At 43.8% G+C, this 18,607-nt stretch overlaps 1 protein-coding gene across 1 annotated transcript; it reads right to left on the minus strand.

Annotated features, from left to right (window-relative positions):
* Positions 1–12,565: 12,565 nt before the first annotated feature.
* Positions 12,566–16,324, minus strand: rpl30 (ribosomal protein L30). The gene is made up of 5 exons (XM_063185380.1): positions 16,250–16,324; positions 16,089–16,137; positions 15,410–15,555; positions 14,937–15,067; positions 12,566–12,671 (listed from the first exon to the last, which is right to left on the minus strand). The coding sequence occupies exons 2-5, from the start codon at positions 16,107–16,109 to the stop codon at positions 12,616–12,618; spliced, it is 354 nt and encodes a 117-aa protein (XP_063041450.1). The 5' UTR covers positions 16,110–16,137; positions 16,250–16,324; the 3' UTR covers positions 12,566–12,615.
* Between the last annotated feature and the right edge of the window lie 2,283 nt (positions 16,325–18,607).

Raw genomic sequence — 18,607 nt, forward strand, 5'->3', positions numbered from 1 at the left:
GAAAATGAGCTGAGCTGTGTAGAGTCGTATGTTTAAAAAAAGGAAATGTGGTCAACATTTTCTGACAAGCGATATGAAGACACGAGCAACATGTGATCACTGTCGAGCTAATGTTTAATTCCCCTCACTAAATGTTGAAACCAATACAGTTTGTGTCTGTGTTTGTGTCTGTATTTGTGTCTGTGTGTGCGTGTGCGTGTGTGTGTGTGTGTGTGTGCGCATGCGTGTGTGTGTGTGTGTCTGTGTACCTTAGGCTGATTATGATGAGCCACCATTTATTCCAAAAAAATAAAATGAAATGAACAATGATGGACAATCATATCGCGGTCAATGCTGAGTCTGGGCCACTGGATTAAGAGCAGCTTTTTGGGGCGATTCCCGTCTCTTTTCACATGCTATCCATTGCTACTGTAGGTCAGCACAAATCTGTGTTACATCTCTGGATGAATACAATTCCTGGGTAATACCTCATCATCTTATGTGTCCTTTGGCTTTTACAGTGTATCCAAATCTCACAACATGCAACATTATGTGCCAACCTTAATGCTAACCCTTATAACATTATGATATAGTGTTAGTCCATTATGTATAAATCATATTTCAATCTTTGGCATAACAGCAGAGGTTGCATATGCTAACCCCATATACAGTATGTCAATTTGTTTTATACAGTATGCTTATGGTTAACTCAGATAGCCTGTGTTGAACATATGTACTTTGGGTTTTTGTCTTTATCGTATAGGACTGGATACATACTAACCCCAACTCCGATGAAGTTGGGACGTTTGGTAAACAGTGAATAAAATCAAAATGCTATAATTTTCAAAACATTCAATCTATTCATTAGATGGAGAATAGTGAAAAGACAACATATTAAGTGTTAAAACCGAGAAAAAATATTGTTTTGGGGGACATATGTACTCATTTCTAATTTGATAAATCCAACACGTCTCAAAAGAGTTGGGACGGGGACAATAAATGGCAGCAAATGTCGAGGAAGACTAAAAACAAAATAAAAGACAACACTTAACAGTTAAATACATTAACCGATGAGATGATTTTATATAAAAAACAGTGTTAATTCCTATCTTGGACATGATTTCACCAGCTTAAATGGTTGGTGTATTCCTTGTCATGTTTTGCAATGTTTTCCTTTCTGTAGTGCTTACAGTGTGACAGGTCTTGACCAAAAACCCACCATTTTATCACCTGCTGGTCCTTATGATGGAGCCAAACTGTTAAAACATAGTAGAGAATGCAATTTGACCTTACTATGTGGCAGTAATCGAAGATCTCCCTTCAAAATATACTGCATGAGTGGCTTTTCATGCTGTTTAAAACCCATTTATACCATTCAGCACTGTATTTAACTCTACAGATGAGTGAGAACATCTTAACCAATGCACTACTACTGCACCCGCATGCCATCATGGAGGCTGACTTTTGAAGCTAGCACTAACACAAGTTGGATGGTCCATTTTCACTGTAGCACAGGATGTGCCATGCTCTTTTATTGTCAAAAAGAATGGACTTCTACAACTTCTGCTGACTTCTGTAAGCAAAGGACAGTTTCCCATGTCTTCTGGGTCTATTTCAAGTGAGCTCAGGTGCTTAGGAGAATGTTACACCCCTGTATCATTTGCACGCATTAAGCATTCTTAATATGGTCAATTTTCAATAGCTCTAGCACTCCAGGAATTAGAGTGAGACTACAGCCAATATATATTTCATGATGCCATGAACCTATACAATGATTTTATTAACAAAAATATGTCTTATATACACTCAATCGTGGTAAATCAAAGGGAATTCAAAAATGTATGTAATAACTATGGTAATTATTCCCTTTGCATCTTTAATTCTGAGTGACTCAGCCTCTCTGTGATGATCTTATACCTGGACACGTATATTGTCCGTCAGTACAATTCATTTTGAAATGTTCTTCTTTGTTGTTCTATCTTATTTGGATGTTTACTAAATTTCACTGATCCCCGTCCCAACTCTTTTGAGACGTGTTGGATTTATCAAATTAGAAATGAGTACATATGTCCCCCAAAACAATATTTTTTCTCGGTTTTAACACTGAATATGTTGTCTTTTCACTATTCTCCATCTAATGAATAGATTGAATGTTTTGAAAATTATAGCATTTTGATTTTATTCACTGTTTACCAAACGTCCCAACTTCATCGGAGTTGGGGTTTGTATATGTGGGACTGGGAATGACCCCTGGGCCGAATTGAAACCAGGGCCTCGGGTCCTTGGCACGTGACCCAGTCAACCATGTCATGTAGACTTATATTTACTGAATGTTTTTTTCTGGTGAATCAGCTGTCTTTCCCCACCACCTGTACATTGGCTGTGCATAGAAACTTAATGCCTTTTGATTCAAAAGTTTTGAATGCAGTAGATATACTGTATTTTAGTAGCATTGGGCTGGTGTCTGGTGGTCAATTCTGCCTCCAGCATTGTGTTTTCACTACCCCTTGGTAAATAAACTAGCACCATCAGCAGTCAGTAGGCCGCACCCAGCCCCAAGTGGAGTGGGTCAGCAAGCAGTCCACAACCCAGCCCCCACCCCCAGGGGTAAAGCCCTTATTCCGTGTTGTTCTGTATATTTCCATATCATCTGTCTGGTGGATAGTGACTAATTGGGACACCAATGTTGTGCCTTTATCGCCCACCAGTGAATAACCTACCTCCATCCGAAGCAGGCCTTCTCCACCACCCAACCCTGGCTGGAGTGGGTCAGCAAGAAACCCACAACACACCACCACCCCCACCCGCACACATGCCTGAGCAGTGGGTCTATGCCAGGGAAATAAATGATAAAATTCACCATCCTTCTGTAAACCCTAATTCCGTGTCCTACATGTAGTTCTATATATTTCAGCAGGATTTGTCTGGTGGCCAATTGGGACGCCAGTGTTGTGCCTTTAACCTCCTCTTAGTAAATAAACTAGCACCATCAGCATCCAGGCAGGAGTGGAGTGGAGTGGAGTGGGTCATCTAGCAGCTGCCTCTCTCTCGTGAGCCACGCTGCAGCATCTCACGTGCCCGGCTGACATACACCAACCCGCCCCTCCTCCCCCTGCCTCATCCGTATACGCAAGCTCCGCATACACTGTTTCTCTCTCGCGCTCTGTCTCTTACTCTCTCTCTCCCTATTCCATGCCTGACCGTGACCCATCCAAGTAGGATTAGAGTGGGTTGCCCATATCATCATCATCATCATCATCCTCTCTCTCTCTCTCTCTCTCTCTCTCTCTCTCTCTCTCTCTCTCTCTCTCTCTCTCTCTCTCTCTCTCTTTCTCTCTTTCTCTCTCTCTCTCTCTCTCTCTCTCTCTCTCTCTCTCTCTGCGACCATCCAAGGAGGATGAGAGTGGGTTTAGTAACCCGCACTGCAGCTCTGCTGATGAAGCGTTAGTGGCTGGAAGTCTGCCCCCACTTCCAGGACTGGACTTGAAAAAAAAGACCAGGGCATTTTGATCAGCTTCCTGTAGTCTAAGTCACGGGCCAGTAGATAAGAAGAAATTTAAGATTCTCAACAGCCCAACATCGGTCCCTGAAGACTGTCGTCAGTAAATGCAATGTATGCCAGATGACCTGTCCAGCCCAGCCTGGCTCTGTTACTGTCTCCCCGCCTGCCTGCCTGCCTGTCTCCCCGCCCGCCTGCCTGCCTGCCTGCCTGCCTGTCTCCCCACCTGCCTGCCTGTCTCCCCGCCCGCCTGCCTGCCTGCCTGTCTCCCTGCCTGCCTGCCTGTCTCCCCGCCCGCCTGCCTGCCTGCCTGCCTGCCTGCCTGCCTGCCTGTCTCCCCACCTGCCTGCCTGCCTGCCTGTCTCCCCGCCCGCCTGCCTGCCTGTCTGCCTGTCTGCCTGCCTGCCTGCCTGGCATCGAGACCGATGAGGGCCAATCCAGGGAGACGCGCTCACCTACTTTCCACTTCCACACACACTGGAGCGTGCGCAGTGCGCACACAGACACTCAGATGCAGACACACTCACACTTTATAAGTGGGTCATCCTGTCTCCTCGGCTTCCTTCACTTTGTTTCCCTTCTCATCTCTCTCTCTCTCTCTCTCTCTCTCTCTCTCTCTCTCTGTACAAGTCTTTAAATATTCATTTCGCAGCTCCATATCATGGCTGCTCTGTGCTCTTCATTTACACTACAAAGTCGCCCAGTACCACAGAAACAGAAACTCTCATCAAGACACTCACACGCAGCTGAAGCACCAACACCAGCAATACCACACAGTGCAATTTAAAAATGCAGTGTTCATTTAACACTTACAGTGTACTCTGGGACCTAATACAACTTGGAAGATGTTAAATCGTCTCTCTAGGTGTTGAATTAAAACACTGCATATTTTTATTTACTGTGTAGCAGCATGGACACTGTAAAAACCCATTTCTGTGTCAGTGTGCCCTTGAGAGGCCCTTGTTGGAGGAGGCCGACATCATTATTGTGTGGACCGCTCGCTCTGTGTGGTGGCATGGGGAATGTCATCGCTCTCACGCGTGCCTGCTCAGCCTCGCCCTGCATACATGACGAGGTCACTCAAGCCAAGCAATTGCCCTCATTTTTTCCCTCCTCATTTCTCTCTCTCTCTCTCTCTCCACCAGCAGCACGTGCCTGCCTGCCTGAGATTATTTGATTTATGCTGCTGCTGTTTCTGCTGCAGCATGTGAGTTTTACAGCCTATGTGAACGTGCACCGCACATGCAGAATGGAGGGGGGAAAGTAGGTCAACTCGCATAAAGAGATAATAAAGCTTTTTTCTCTCTCTATAGTTTTGCAGTTGATTTATATAGGTCTGTATCTCAGGATTGCTGCGTTTATCCTTTTTGGCTGGAAATATTGTGGGCCCCCTACTACTATAAATCCCAAATGCAATCAGTGGGGAAACATTCTTACATTCAAAGCTCTTGCTATAAATGGGTAAGGAAGGATTTTTTCATAAAGAGAGCCATGCAACGGGGAGGGTGTGCAGCCCACTGCAGAGAAGAGAAATGGTTGCTGGAAAAAGGAAACATAGCCTAGTGAAGTAGACAAACCCACCTAGTGGCCGGGATTTTTACCTTGCCAGTTGGTCCTTCAACGATCACCACAACAGGTACCTACCATCCCTGGTCTACCAATCACAGCACAGCATTTTACCCCTTCTGGTAGGATGGTGAGGGCAGCAGAAAGGCAGTGGCCAGAGGAATGGAATTCAGAGGTGTGACAACCGCTGTACAGTATGTCGGTTGGTGACATGATTCATGTAGATTCAAATAGTTCAAGGCAACGGCTATCTGTTCGTTAGAGACGAACACAGAAGCACTACATACAGTAACAGGCAAAGATGAAGTAGCAACATTTGCTTTTACTGCACTTTCTGTGTTGTGTTGTACACCCACTTCCTGGAACTAATGGAACTATGTCAATGGTGGTCTGTGTCATGAGCCGCCATTGCTGTGTAAAAAATGGAACATTAAGATCAATGGGATCGTCCGAACTCTCATCTCAACGGCTCTGAACAAAGTGACGAAAAATGGTCTTTCGATTGGTCATAGCGTTAGTCAAGGCAGTGGAAAGGCCATTTGAACCATAAGGAACAAGCAATTTGAACCAAAAGGACAACAGTTTGGTCTCTTTGGTCTCTTAGTCCACAGCTATACTGGCATGTGCAGTATGATCCAATACTAATATTTTATTTATTTTGTTTTACATGTTTTTATATCTGTAGGCCTAAATGCACTATGTATCATTGAATATAAAGTTGAGGCTACTCTAAAGTACCATTTTTCTGGTAGGCCTACAGCTCGACACAGAGCGACTCGGCTGCCGCTTTTTGTTTTTCGATAGGGCAGGACACAGCCCACTAGAAAACCAGCATAGACTAAAATATAGAAAAGAGAACTAGAAAAGAGGCATAGCACTACTTTATTTGACTGATCTACCAGCAACCATTTCAATTGTGACAACTTGCTTTGTTCGCTACTGACAGTAAAGATCACTGAATGGAAAGTTGAGGCATCTCTTTCCCTGCCAGTGCTCCAAGCCTGGATTAGTCAACAGATCTCTGGCCAACAGGGCTTTGGCTCCAGGCCCAAGGGAGTGGGTGTACAACATAAGGTAAGACCCTTCAGCTCTTTGGATTAGCCCTCCTCTACCTGGCCCATACATACCCTGCTGTGGCCACCCAGTCGGGCATCAGGTGGTATCAACTCCAAAGTTGTGCAGGGACCAGCTGCCAACCAAGACAACCTGGAGTGGACATGTGCACAATAGAAGAGAAGAGAATACAGTAAAGTACAGTAGTGTACAACTGAGTACAGTACAGTGCAGTAGCGTACGACTGAGTAAAGTACAGTACAGTAGAGTACAGTACAGTAGTACAGTAAGTGTAGAGTAGAGTACCTACAGTGTAGCCTACTGAAAAAAGGCAAATATCTTCTAAAATGAGACACATTTGGACCGTAAGGCTTTGTCACAAGATAAAGGAGGAGCTATGAAGCCCATTTTCAATGTAAACTCAATTTTGATTAAAACAAAAAACGAGGTTACTGCACGGTGCCCTTGTACGGCAGTATAAAAGAAAGAAACGTTATTAATCCAGAGGGAAATTAAGGTAGGATCACTGGAGAGCTTTCCAAAGGCCAGCGGCCGGTGTGATCTGTAGACTGGGGGTGTGATTGGAAACTGTGGTCTCGTCAGTTGAGGACAGGCCTGGCTGTGGCCAAAGGGACCCTGTGTTGATATAGGATGTGATGTGTGGAGTGAGCGTGGCTGGAAAATCAGATCCATTTCACTTCGGTGACTCCAAAGAAAGTGATCAATTACTTTCCTCCAATACCATTACGTGACTCCTGCAGTCTGTGAAACAACGCATCGACAAGCGTGTCAACTGAACTCGGATGACTCATTTACAAAGCTTGTAGAGTTGGCCCTACTACCATGTCTCTAACGGTGCTGGCAACCTGGGTTCGAATCCGTCCTGGGTCCTATGCCAATCCTTCCCCACATCTCTCTCTCCCATTCACTGTCACTTAGTTTTTCACTGTCCTATCGTAAAAATAAAGTCATAAAGACCACAAATATATACACTTATACACTACGTAAATGCAAAAATGCAATACATTCACATGGTGAGCAATAATTGTTGGCCTTTACTACAATACAGTGTACGTGGTAGACTGACTCTGAAAGTCTGATAATTATCAAACAGTCTACTGACTGACATAATAAAGAGGATTGTGGGCCAACATTTGTAGTATCTAGAACTCAACTGACACAAACAGTATTACTCCACGGCATGGACTAGAAACCTGTGCCCTAGTCTTTTTTGATTGTTATCTTTTTGATCATTTGTCTGCAGTGGTGTAATACCACATAAATGGATTTTGGTGAATCCCCAAGACTTAAGCCATTATTTCTCGGAAAAAGGCTTTGAAACCCCATTTTTTCTTTGCAAATGCTACCTCTGCCACAGTTCTCTTTTTGACCTAGTTATCTGAATAAATGTCTGTCTATTTGCCTGTCTATCTATTTGAATGTCATTACTGTCTTGAAATTTGACAGCATGTCAATATTGCGGATTTACTGTCTCAGGATGAACCTATTTTTGTTGGCTATTTTTTTAACTTATTAATGACCTCACAAAATGTCAGAATATTAACATTCATATGGGAAATTCCATTGCCAAAATACAGGCAAAAAATGAATTAAATAAGGGGTGGGAAGAGGTCTGTGTTCCGCACAGAGGTAAAGTATACATACTTTATGTGCATCTACCTGGAATAACAGGTATATAGACTTCTGTACTAGTGTTGAAATGGCATCAGTATGAGTACTTCTATTCCATAATCCTTTGGTTCTGCAGCCGCCTTTCATGTTCTTAAAGATTGTTTTTGGTCTTTTACGACCTTATTGATGATAGGACAATGTGAGAGGTGGACAAGAAGCGAATGGGGAGAGATCGGCAAATGACCCGGGCCGAGAATCGAACCCGGGTTGGCTGCATGGCAGACGAGTGCCCTATCGGTTGGCCACGGCAGGGCCGGCCTTTCATGTTCTCATTGCAGTATTATATTATGCTGATACTGAATACTGTATGTTGGACTGGTCACCATGTGAAGCAAGCACACTGTGTACGGTGTGCACTGGAGAACACTTAATAGCCATTCCATTTCCAACACCCACCCTCCACAGCTTTGATTTCATGACACCATATGCATCCCCACCGTGGGAATTAAGACCATCATCACGCAGCTCTTGTGCACCGAATTGACCCTCAGGTCACGATGATATGTAACCGAGAGCAGGGGACTAAACTTAAACCTGTTAATCTCTTCAATGGCCCGTGAACGGCGATGGTTTCCTCCGGAGTGTCCTTACTGTGTTTCAGTCCCAGGCAGCAAGCAGGCGAGTAAGTAACCCACTGACGCTTGCAGGATCATGGGAACTCATCCCACTCATCCCAGGACTCAGGGCTGGACTGGGGGAGAAATAGGGCCCGGGCACGTATGGCTTAAAGGGCCCCCTCATAATTAGCAGCGCAGAACTGTCTCACTGGTGGACCCCGCACCCTGGTGGGCCCATATCTTCAGAAATGATTTTTTTGTATCACTTCTGAAAATAGGGGCCCACGAGGGTGCGGGGCCCACTGGGAAATGCCTGCTATGCCAGATGGCCAGTCCAGCCCTGCCAGGACTAGACTGGAACAACAAAAAAAGCATAGGCATTTCAGCTCAGCCCTCTCTAAACTGTGTGTTAGACTGTAAGGAAATACTAAAATCCCAACAGCATCGGCCCCTGAGCGTTGTCAACCCACCAGGCAGGGGCAGGGCCGCTGACAGCTTAGGCTGGTGCCAGGACGAAGTCATCTGAAAGCCCCCCGTCCACCAACACACCCAATAGCTTACATATAATGTAATAAGAACCCAAATCTGCTCCCCTCGCCTCTCTTGGCCCGTGGTAACAGACCCCTTTGCTCCACCTCCGTCGGCTTCCCTACAAAAGGAAATGCCCGTATGCCAGATGACCACTTCTGGCCTGCCAACGACAACAAAGAAAGTCAGAAATATAAGAGCTGTTATGAAATACTTATTACCACTGTTAGGTTACATAATCTGTTGCGGTTTTATTTTTTTCATTTGAACTCTATTCGTAGGTGAATAAAGTCAATTTCTAAAATGTGACAGGTGGCCTAACTTGGTGCTTATTATCTCTCAGTCACGACAACCCCCGAAGGTTGCAGAGTGGGGAGTGAAAAAAAGGTGTTATGAAATACACATAGCCATTGTCTGAGTTATGCAATCTCTTCTCCTTTGAAACTGATGATGGCTAGGAAAATATGCTCTGTGAAGAGGTGGGTGAACTCTATTTATATGAAACATTATTATACTTGTCTTGTGCGTTGTGGCCTCCCCCACAGCATAATAAAAAATAATAATAAACCACAGGCAAGTTGCAAAAGTACTATTTGCCTACATTTACACAGTGGTTGGCTTTGCTTTATATGCACCCATAGTTCCTCAAATAATAGCCAGACTTCAGGTTCCAAATAGGTGGGCTTTTGTGTTCAAATAGGGGCAGACTACAATTTGAAGTAGGCTATTTATACAAAAAGAAAAGAAAAAAACAACCATATTTGCCATAGATAGAAACACCAGCTGTGACACAGGCTAGTAAAACAGGCAGTCCTTAATTTATTATTATTAAAAAATGTTTTAGACCAGGACACTGACAGATGGGCTACTATTAGGGGTCAGGCTATGAAATGAGGGAATATAGCAATATGGTAAAAAACCCCAAACAAACCAAAAAACCAATACACTGTTTCTTAAATATTATACACGAGAAGGATGACATCATGTTGAGTTGCGTGGGGTGGAGGACTGTCTCTATTTTGAGGCTGCGTTACAGGCCTGGAGGTGTCAGGGATGAGGAGGACAAAGAAGAGGTTATGAAATCCACATTGCCACTGTGGAGGGTTACATAATTTACCATGAGCCAGACAAGGAGACAACAACAGTCACCCTACGGCAGGATGTATGGGCCTGCGGAGTAGTGTGTGAGTGTGTACAACACAGAGGGTGAGTCTGTGTGTGTGCGTGCGTCTACCTGCCTGTCTGTCTGTCTACAGCACAGGGGTGCAGAAAGTGAGAGAGAGAGAGAGAGAGAGAGAGAGAGAGAGAGAGAGAGAGAGAGAGAGAGAGAGAGAGAGAGAGAGAGAGAGAGAGAGAGCGTGTGTGTGTGTGTGTGTGCGTGCGTCTAGCACAAGGGTACATGATATGTATATATATGTGTGTGTGTACTCTAGCACAAGGGTACATGATATGTATATATGTGTGTGTGTGTGTGTGTGTGTGTGCATATGAATGCTTCTTCCTGTCTCCGGCACAGGGGGATGAGTCAGTAGAGAGCTAATGGCCTCCCATGGCATGTGTGTGCGTGTTTGTTTAGTTAAATATGAGAACACATCTGGGAATCACTGTGGTGCTCACTTCACAGGTTTCTCCATTTAAAGTACATTTGTCTATTGAAGACAATACTATCAACGGCGAACCACACCCTTTTAACTGATGTTTTGATAAGTTACTGCATGAGCTGCAACCATTACAACACACCACATGTAAACATGCTTCTTTATAATCAGCTAAGACTGTTCTGGTGTTTATATTGCTGTACTCCTAATGGATTTGAGCATTAGGAATCTATGCTTACACTGGAGGACATTAGCATTTTGTCGATCATAGCTCATGACCCACTTGTTTCTATGACCATTTCTGTAATATGACAAACAAAAGTGTTGCTTTTGAGGAAAATGTGATTGATATCACTTCATTACAAACCCAACAATTAATTCTGATGAGATTTCTTCAAAATGTAGCCTATCAATTCCCATTCCCACCGCTAAAAAGCACCTTCCCACCCCTCTTCTCCACATGTAGGTGATTAAACGCAGTCTGTTAAGAATGGCCAAGCCCACACTACAGGTATAATCTGTTAAGCCAAACATCGCAATCATTTTTGTTATTTAAAATGTTATATTATAAAAACATCACAATCATGTATTTTGCAAGTGTATAGAGGGGAAACTGGTTGGTTGGGTGGATGAACGCTTGTAATTCACACGTTTAGCTGTTGTAGTATAGCCCAGGAGTTCCCAAACTTAATCATAGCAAAACTTTTACATGTCTTAAGGCAAAAGAAACCCCCAAGTGTATTAGTATAGGCTGCTGTATTCAGTACTTTGCATTCCATTTACATTTGGGGGGAAGGAATGATCGTATGGATGTTCCCTTGACTGTTCTTTGAAGGTTATGCTCACAAAAAAATGGTCTATTTTGCAACTGCTTTAAAATCTCATTCTGTTCTTGCATCAGCACAATACTGTATACTCTACACCAGTGTTTCCCAACCTTTTTCGTCTTATGTACCCCCCGAGCCTTTTTGTTGTGCCATGAGTACCCCCTAACTCATGTATTACTTTGCTTTTTCTTTTCCAGTGTGACTATGCTCCATGCATTTCTTAGAATGACATTTTTCCAAGTACCCCCTGCAGTGTGCTCGCGTACCCCTAGTGGTACACGTACCCCTGGTTGGGAAACACTGCTCTACACCTCCTACTTTGCTGTGCAATATTGCACCATCTGCTGGTCACTTAGTAACATAGTCTTTTCTTCCCGATTTATTTCAAGGCATACCATCCTGCACACCACAAATCGATATTCTTTATGGCTCATAGGTGTGTAATCAGCACCAAACCAGTTAAACGCACAATACAGCCATAGAGGTAGAACGTTAGATCTTATTCACAGCAGTAAATGTATGGAGAAGGGGGCTCACCCATCAAAAAAAATGGTTAAATAATGACAAGTCAATATGCTACTAAATATCTACCCAACTAATAAGAACTGTAAAACGCATTTCAACAACTTAATATTTAAGCAGATTTTTAGCAGCCAGACAGCCGTTCTTGACTAATAAGTCACTTCAGTTTTACAGTGATGGCGTGAATTGCAGCATCACCTCTAGTCTACCTCTTATCTATGAACACAGCTCTGACCGCCTCCTCATATGGTCTTTGTCACACATATTATAATCTTAGTATTTTTTGGGGCTTTTCAGCCTTTATTGGTTTTTGTGAGACAGGATAGTGGAGGAGAGACAGGAAGTGAGCTGAGAGAGAGAGATGGGGAAGGACCGGCAAAGGACCTGGACCGGGAATCGAACCCGGGTCGGCTGAGTGGTAAACGTGTGCCCTACCATATCAGCCACAGTAGGGTCACATATTATAATCTTAGATGTGCTTTCCCTTGTAGCAAAACATGTAGTAAAGCAGAAGGTTGTATAATTTGGAAAAGCGACCCATCTAAAAGGTGGTTTATCAGCAAACAAGGTTAAGTGAACCAGAAGGAAGTGGTTAACTACTGCAGGCTATCCCTCAGCAGATGTACCACTTTCTGTAAGTTTTATCCTAGGCCTGATTACTCACTTATCCATTTAATTGGAATCACCCCCCTGCTTACTTTTTTTTTTTCAAACGTAGAAACAAAAGACCAATGGAGAGTGAAGTGGTGTAAATTAAACCAACTTTTATTTAACAACTTTTGAGGGGAGGGCGTCTACTTCTCGGGCTGCTGTTGGCTCTCTGGCATGCTCCTGATGATGTCAGAATCGCCTGTGGAAACAAGAGGAGATAGAAACATCAGGTGAGATGTCCAATTCCACTGCATGTTCTCCTTTAGCATTTATACGCATATGTATGTGCTCACAAGGGGGTTAAAAACCATGCATGATGAACAAAACCCACATCGTTGTTTGTCCTTAAGAGAGGTTAGGTCTAAATAAACAGGGTATTACAGACTCTCAATACACTTTTTGATTCTACTGGTTAATTGTCATTAGTATCTGCTAAATAATCTAACATATAGTATGACCAAAAACATTTTACTATGACAATGCAACCAGGGACACAGACACAGGCGTCCGTCAGAAGGCATGTACGGTCAAAGCACACACCACATTTTGCAAAGTAGTTACACCAAATGGAGGAACTACAACGTTGCATGCTAAATAGTCTCCCCATGACATGACCTTCCAGTGACAAGACGCTAAAATGTATGGCAAGTCAAAATAAAACAAATGTGACAGCCCAAAAAGCTCAGAGCAATGGCTTTCATAAATCCACCTGTTCCTACCCCACATTTGATTGGCTGTATTAAGGGAGGCCAAATGAGGTTCTGAACATCCCACGAAGGGACACAGAGAATTACACAACAAACCCTGTCGGGCAAATGTACAGCTGACACAGCTGAGCTGACCCAAATGAAAAACAGAAATGACAAACTGTAACTGTGTAAAATTCATATACAGTACAACAAAAAGCGGCAAAGGATTACACCTTAAACATACAGAGTCATCCATACTCCCATTTGCTAACCACTTAGCAACTTAATTATTTGCAACACAATTTCCAATGGGCAACCAAGTTGTTGACATGAGTGGCAACGACGCTGTCAAAAAAATGCAACCATATTCTCTCAAATGATAAGTTTCATTGTCATTCTTTAAAAGCAATCAAAAACAGGTCTGCTTGCCACAACATCTGTCCATCACACTTAACAGCAGGTGGACCCAGAGTGTCCAGTATAAAGGCGATTAAAGTCATTTTATAACATGGCTTAGCTATTTTTGCTGTTATTGCAAATCTACCAACTGCTATGGGGCCACAGGCATGAACGTGTTTTTGCCATTTGCACCTGGGTGCTGTGTGTGCCCAGTCTGTGCAGCATGGACACAAGCTTCTTGAACTTACTCTGATACAGCCATATAAAGTCAAACAGCTTTGGTACTCAAATGTCCTTTATGTAAACGAAGTTCACATCGATCTGAACCGAGTTGATCTAGTCAAATCACCTTCCAGGTGTCATTACTGAGAGAGGAGTCCAGTAGCTGGACTGAACTCAGCAGGGCTTTGACTGTGCAAATGTCCTAATAGCCAATACACACGAGAAACCTCCAAGTCATTTGATGGATGCTGACAGGCTATTTAAATCTAGCATGACTCATCCTGAAATCGGTCGACTTTTACATGCAGTTTGGGGGGCTGCTGAAATTTAATTCAAATTTGTATATTTTAAGTCTCTACTATGAATTTAATGTCCATATATGAATGAATGGCCCATCCCATCCATACAGGTAATTTTAATCACTGATGGCGAGTGCCAGTGTATCAGTTTCTGTCCAGCTGGGCTTGGACCACTTACGCCGAACTGAAACAATTACTGGCACAGAATTTCAGCACCGCCCAACTGCATGTTTGAATTCGGTTAAATCAACATGCACCGGAATCTGCCCCATTTTCCCTTTAAATTACAGCAGCTAGCCGCTGATGACTCTTCTTTACCTGAAAAATAGAAACTAAGATGGTCCTGAATAACACCTGTATTTTACCAGGGTTAAGTACTTACATGGCTCTTTCATGCAATCCACTTATGATAACTGTTACACCGGGAACACATAAGTTTACACGGCAAACAAACTAAGTGAAGAGGCTAAATTCAGTGCTCCATTCTTTTGTCAAAAGGTCGTAGCAGTGAATCAAAACGATTGAAACATTCATGTTGTTGATTTGATTGACTGCGAAAGGTGACATTAGCATAACAGTAAACATGGCCGCATATTTCCGCTTCAAAGCTGTTCACTTGCCTTCGCCCCACTTCCCTACCCTCATAGGAATGAATGGCGAAATTTGCGTCGCTCTGCAAAATTCACCAGCATGTGTCCACGGCGTTACCCGTGCCCTACCAGGGTCAACGATGGCCAGTGTGCACAACAAACAATCACCAGGTTACTGCAATGGGCCCAAGTATTAACTAGACATCTAGATATCCGCTCAATAACCGGGTCACTGAAATGGGCCCTGATTGTCCCCATATCTTACCAGGGTCGATGATGGCCAGTGTGCACACCCTGTAGTAGCGACCGCAGGCGGTGCCCAGCTCAATGTTGTTGCCACTGTAGTGGTGGACACCGGTCTTGGCCAGCATGGCGTAGTACTCAATCTCGGACTTCCTGCAAGGGGCAACAAAAACAATTCCACTCACAATATGCTCAAACAGTACTATGGTGGACAACAGGCTTTGTGAAAGTGACTGAAAGCCTGACTGGGAAACTCCAAACGCCCATGGTCATTATGATACAGCACACAAGTGTTCACGGCACACAACGAAATTGCATTTATGCCTCACCCGTGCTAGGGGGCAATAATCCCAACATATCAAGAGGCACTGGCTCTGTGGACCATGGTAATGACTTTCCTGATGTCTTCATGAGGATGCATTTAATACATTTGGACATATGCAAGCAGGTATTGCAGCAATGCTCACCAGTACATTGAATCCAGACAGAACCTACCTCAGAGCGGGGCAGTTGTTGGCCAGGATGACCAGCTTGGCTTTTCCCTGGCGGATCATCTTCTGGGCCTGTCTGTAGCCCAGCACGTATTTACCACTCTTCATCACCAGCTGGAGACGAGAGTTGATGGACTCCAGAGACTTTTTCTACACAACAAACAAAATAGAAAGAGAACCAATTAGCATGATGATAAACATTCACACAACGCCATCGCTGACATAGGCCTGTGTTCTGTTCTGCTTCCTACAATGTCTCACTTGGAAGCAAGCCACCAAGTCTTGCTGCGCCCATACAAACAGCAATCTGGTGCATTGAGGCATTTCTAGCACCCCGACTCATATCAAGTTTTGTGAACGTTAAGGAATTACGATTCCTTATACACGGTCAAGAAATGGAACTAACGCGTTTCCGTATTCTATTTGTCAGAATGTAGTAGCTAAAACGGGCTCATTTGCGACAGCGAATTTCAAGGAGTGAGCTCCAAAACGGACGTATGACAACACTTTGAGTTCATGCTTCGATTAAACTCTGGTTGGACTGTTTGGCACTCAATACTGTATAGTTAAACAACACTGTCATTGATGCTAAATGCCTAGATATATAAACCCACGTTGTGACATGCCACAGTTAGCCCATAAGCTACAGTGCTACAGCATGGGAACAACCAGGCGCATCTCACCGTTTTCTTTGCGGCCACCATCTTTGCTGTTCAGTCCACTGGGGCCGACCTAAACACATAAAGAGAGAGCGTATAGTTTAATTCACACACCACGTCTAATAATAGTCTGAAATGTGGAATAATTTGCTACAGTTTTCATAAAAATACAGAGCAGAACATACAGGCTCACTCCTTCAATATGGCTACGGAGAGAAAGGACTTCCCATGGTGCAACGCGGCGAGAAGCCCTGTGGCTGCCATCGCGAGAGAAGGCGTGAACTGACTGAAAACAAACAAATCAGCAACATCAGTTTGCAGGTAGGTAAATGAAATAGTCACATAATGTCTTATTTTGAGTTTTGCATTTTGATAGTTAATAACATTGCTTGGTCCATTGAGGTCTGTCTTGGTATAAGCTTGGTATGAGGCTTACCAATGTCCATGAAGAAAACTACAGGGCAATAGCCTACAATCTAGGCCTACAAAATAGCCATATTTTAGCAAATCACACATTTACATTCAGACCTACCGGTGGTACGATAATCATTGTGCATGAAATGTGTATATTTGCTTATATGGTACATAAAGTATACAGTATACAGTAGGCCTATAGCCGATGTGATTGCATGCGATTTGTATGATATTGTAAGTTTTTTTATAGCCTTTAACTTTTTTCATTAGTAGCTAGGCCCATTTTGTTTGTCTTCATTTTCTTTTTTTCTCATTTGTCATGCAGCCTGATATTATCACTTATATTTTGGCTCCTACCCCATTTATTGGTCTTGATTGATCCAGTGCTGAATTGAACCTCTGCACAGTGCATATATGCATACTTGTAGCATACTTGTAGCAACTTGTTGCATACTTGTAACAATTTTAACTTCCAACTGTACAATGAAATGACTGTATCACTCAGGGCTGGATTAACGCACAGGCTAGACAAGGCTGCAGCCTAGGCCGGGGCCCCCCAGTTGTCCATAGGGGGAAAAGTCAGTACATTTACTATATTCAATTATGAAGTTATTAAATGTAACAAGATGCAGTATTGATAATTAGTCTTCCACATCAGGTAGAGCTTTATTAATACTCCTCTTGGGTTGGCATTATGACACTGTCTACTGTATGTCATTTTGTTACAAAATTTGCCTTCCATAGGGGCCTACAGCAACCTGTACTCTAGGGGGCCCGGGCCTTCTTAATCTAGCCCTGGTGTCACTGCCACCTCATTGAAAACATGATCTAGGTCTACAAAGAAAGAAAGAAAGAAAGAAAGAAAGAAAGAAAGAAAGAAAGAAAAGTATCACTTCAGGGTTGAATTTCAGAGGGTGAGAAGAGTTGCTCTAACCTGACTCCTGATAGCTGGTATGTTTGGCCTTCACAATACCATCTGGGTACCCCCCACATCCGACATGTTTTCGAATGAGCCTCCAAAATCCTTGATCTATAATCAATCTGTCCATCATCTTGACTGACACGTCACTTCAGCCACTCACATTGATTTTAACCTGCGATGTAGCTGAGAGCGAGAGGAAGAAGAGCCACAACTCCGCCCATCTGAAATCCCTCCCATGCAATTAGGTAATTGGTTCAGAAACTATCCTGATTTTCACAGTATTTGGATGGTTGCATGAAGAAACTGGAACACTCTCGTGGAGTTTGGCCAAACACAGCCAGATGACAGAAGTCAGAGCTTGGGCAGTCAAGTAAGCGGATAGGGCATCAGACTTGTAGCCCAAAGGTTGCCGGTTCGACTCCTGACCCGCCAGGTTGGTGGGGGGAATAATCAACCAGTGCTCGCCCCCATCCTCCTCCATGACTGAGGTACTCTGAGCATGGTACCGTCCCACCGCACTGCTCCCTAGGAGCGCCATTGAGGGCTGCCCCCTTGCACGGATGAGGCATAAATGCAATTTCCTTGTGTGCAGTGTTCACTTGTGTGATGTGGGGTGCTGTGTCACAATGACAATGGGAGTTGGAGTTTCCAATGGGCTTTCACTTCACTTTCACTTGGTACCTAACTGGTGCTCTGAACACTACACCGAAGAGGCAAGCTTGTGGGTGTGACAGTTACGCGCATGTCACACCATCACACTGCCTTGCCCTTCGGAAATGAGTTCCATAGGCTTCACACACTGTTGGTGTCTCTCACATCACATGCCTCTCATCATACATCTACCTTTTTATGATACTCCACAATCCATCATCGCATGGCGCAGACATCAGGGTGCATTTCCAATGGGCTCTCGGCAAGCCATCACACTTTTTACACCATCTGTAGAGAAAGAGAGTTGCCCGTCATGAGTTGAACCCAGACTGGAGGTCTGACAGCCAGTAGCGGAACAATTGCACACAGGGCCCTATAGGGCATAACACTGATGGGGCTCCCCACCAAGGTCACTATAGGGCCCCCACCAATACGGGAGGGCCATGGACGCTCCATGCCCTCCATGTTTTACATGATAAAACTGCACTTGTTTCCAAGTGTGCGCAATGCGCAAGGGAGACAAATTGCATCTTGTCTTGCACCCTGCAACTCTTTC

Source organism: Engraulis encrasicolus, chromosome 20 (assembly GCF_034702125.1).
Source record: "Engraulis encrasicolus isolate BLACKSEA-1 chromosome 20, IST_EnEncr_1.0, whole genome shotgun sequence".
NCBI classification, from domain to species: Eukaryota; Metazoa; Chordata; class Actinopteri; order Clupeiformes; family Engraulidae; genus Engraulis; species Engraulis encrasicolus.

Bases quoted from the DNA above. Each gene is read 5' to 3' on its own strand.
- rpl30 (XM_063185380.1), bottom strand. From the start codon at position 16,109: ATGGTGGCCGCAAAGAAAACG. The intron at 15,556-16,088 runs GTGAGATGCGCC...TTTGTTGTGTAG, and splicing joins TGGTGGCCGCAAAGAAAACG to AAAAAGTCTCTGGAGTCCAT. The intron at 15,068-15,409 runs GTAGGTTCTGTC...TGCCCCTTGCAG, and splicing joins AACAACTGCCCCGCTCTGAG to GAAGTCCGAGATTGAGTACT.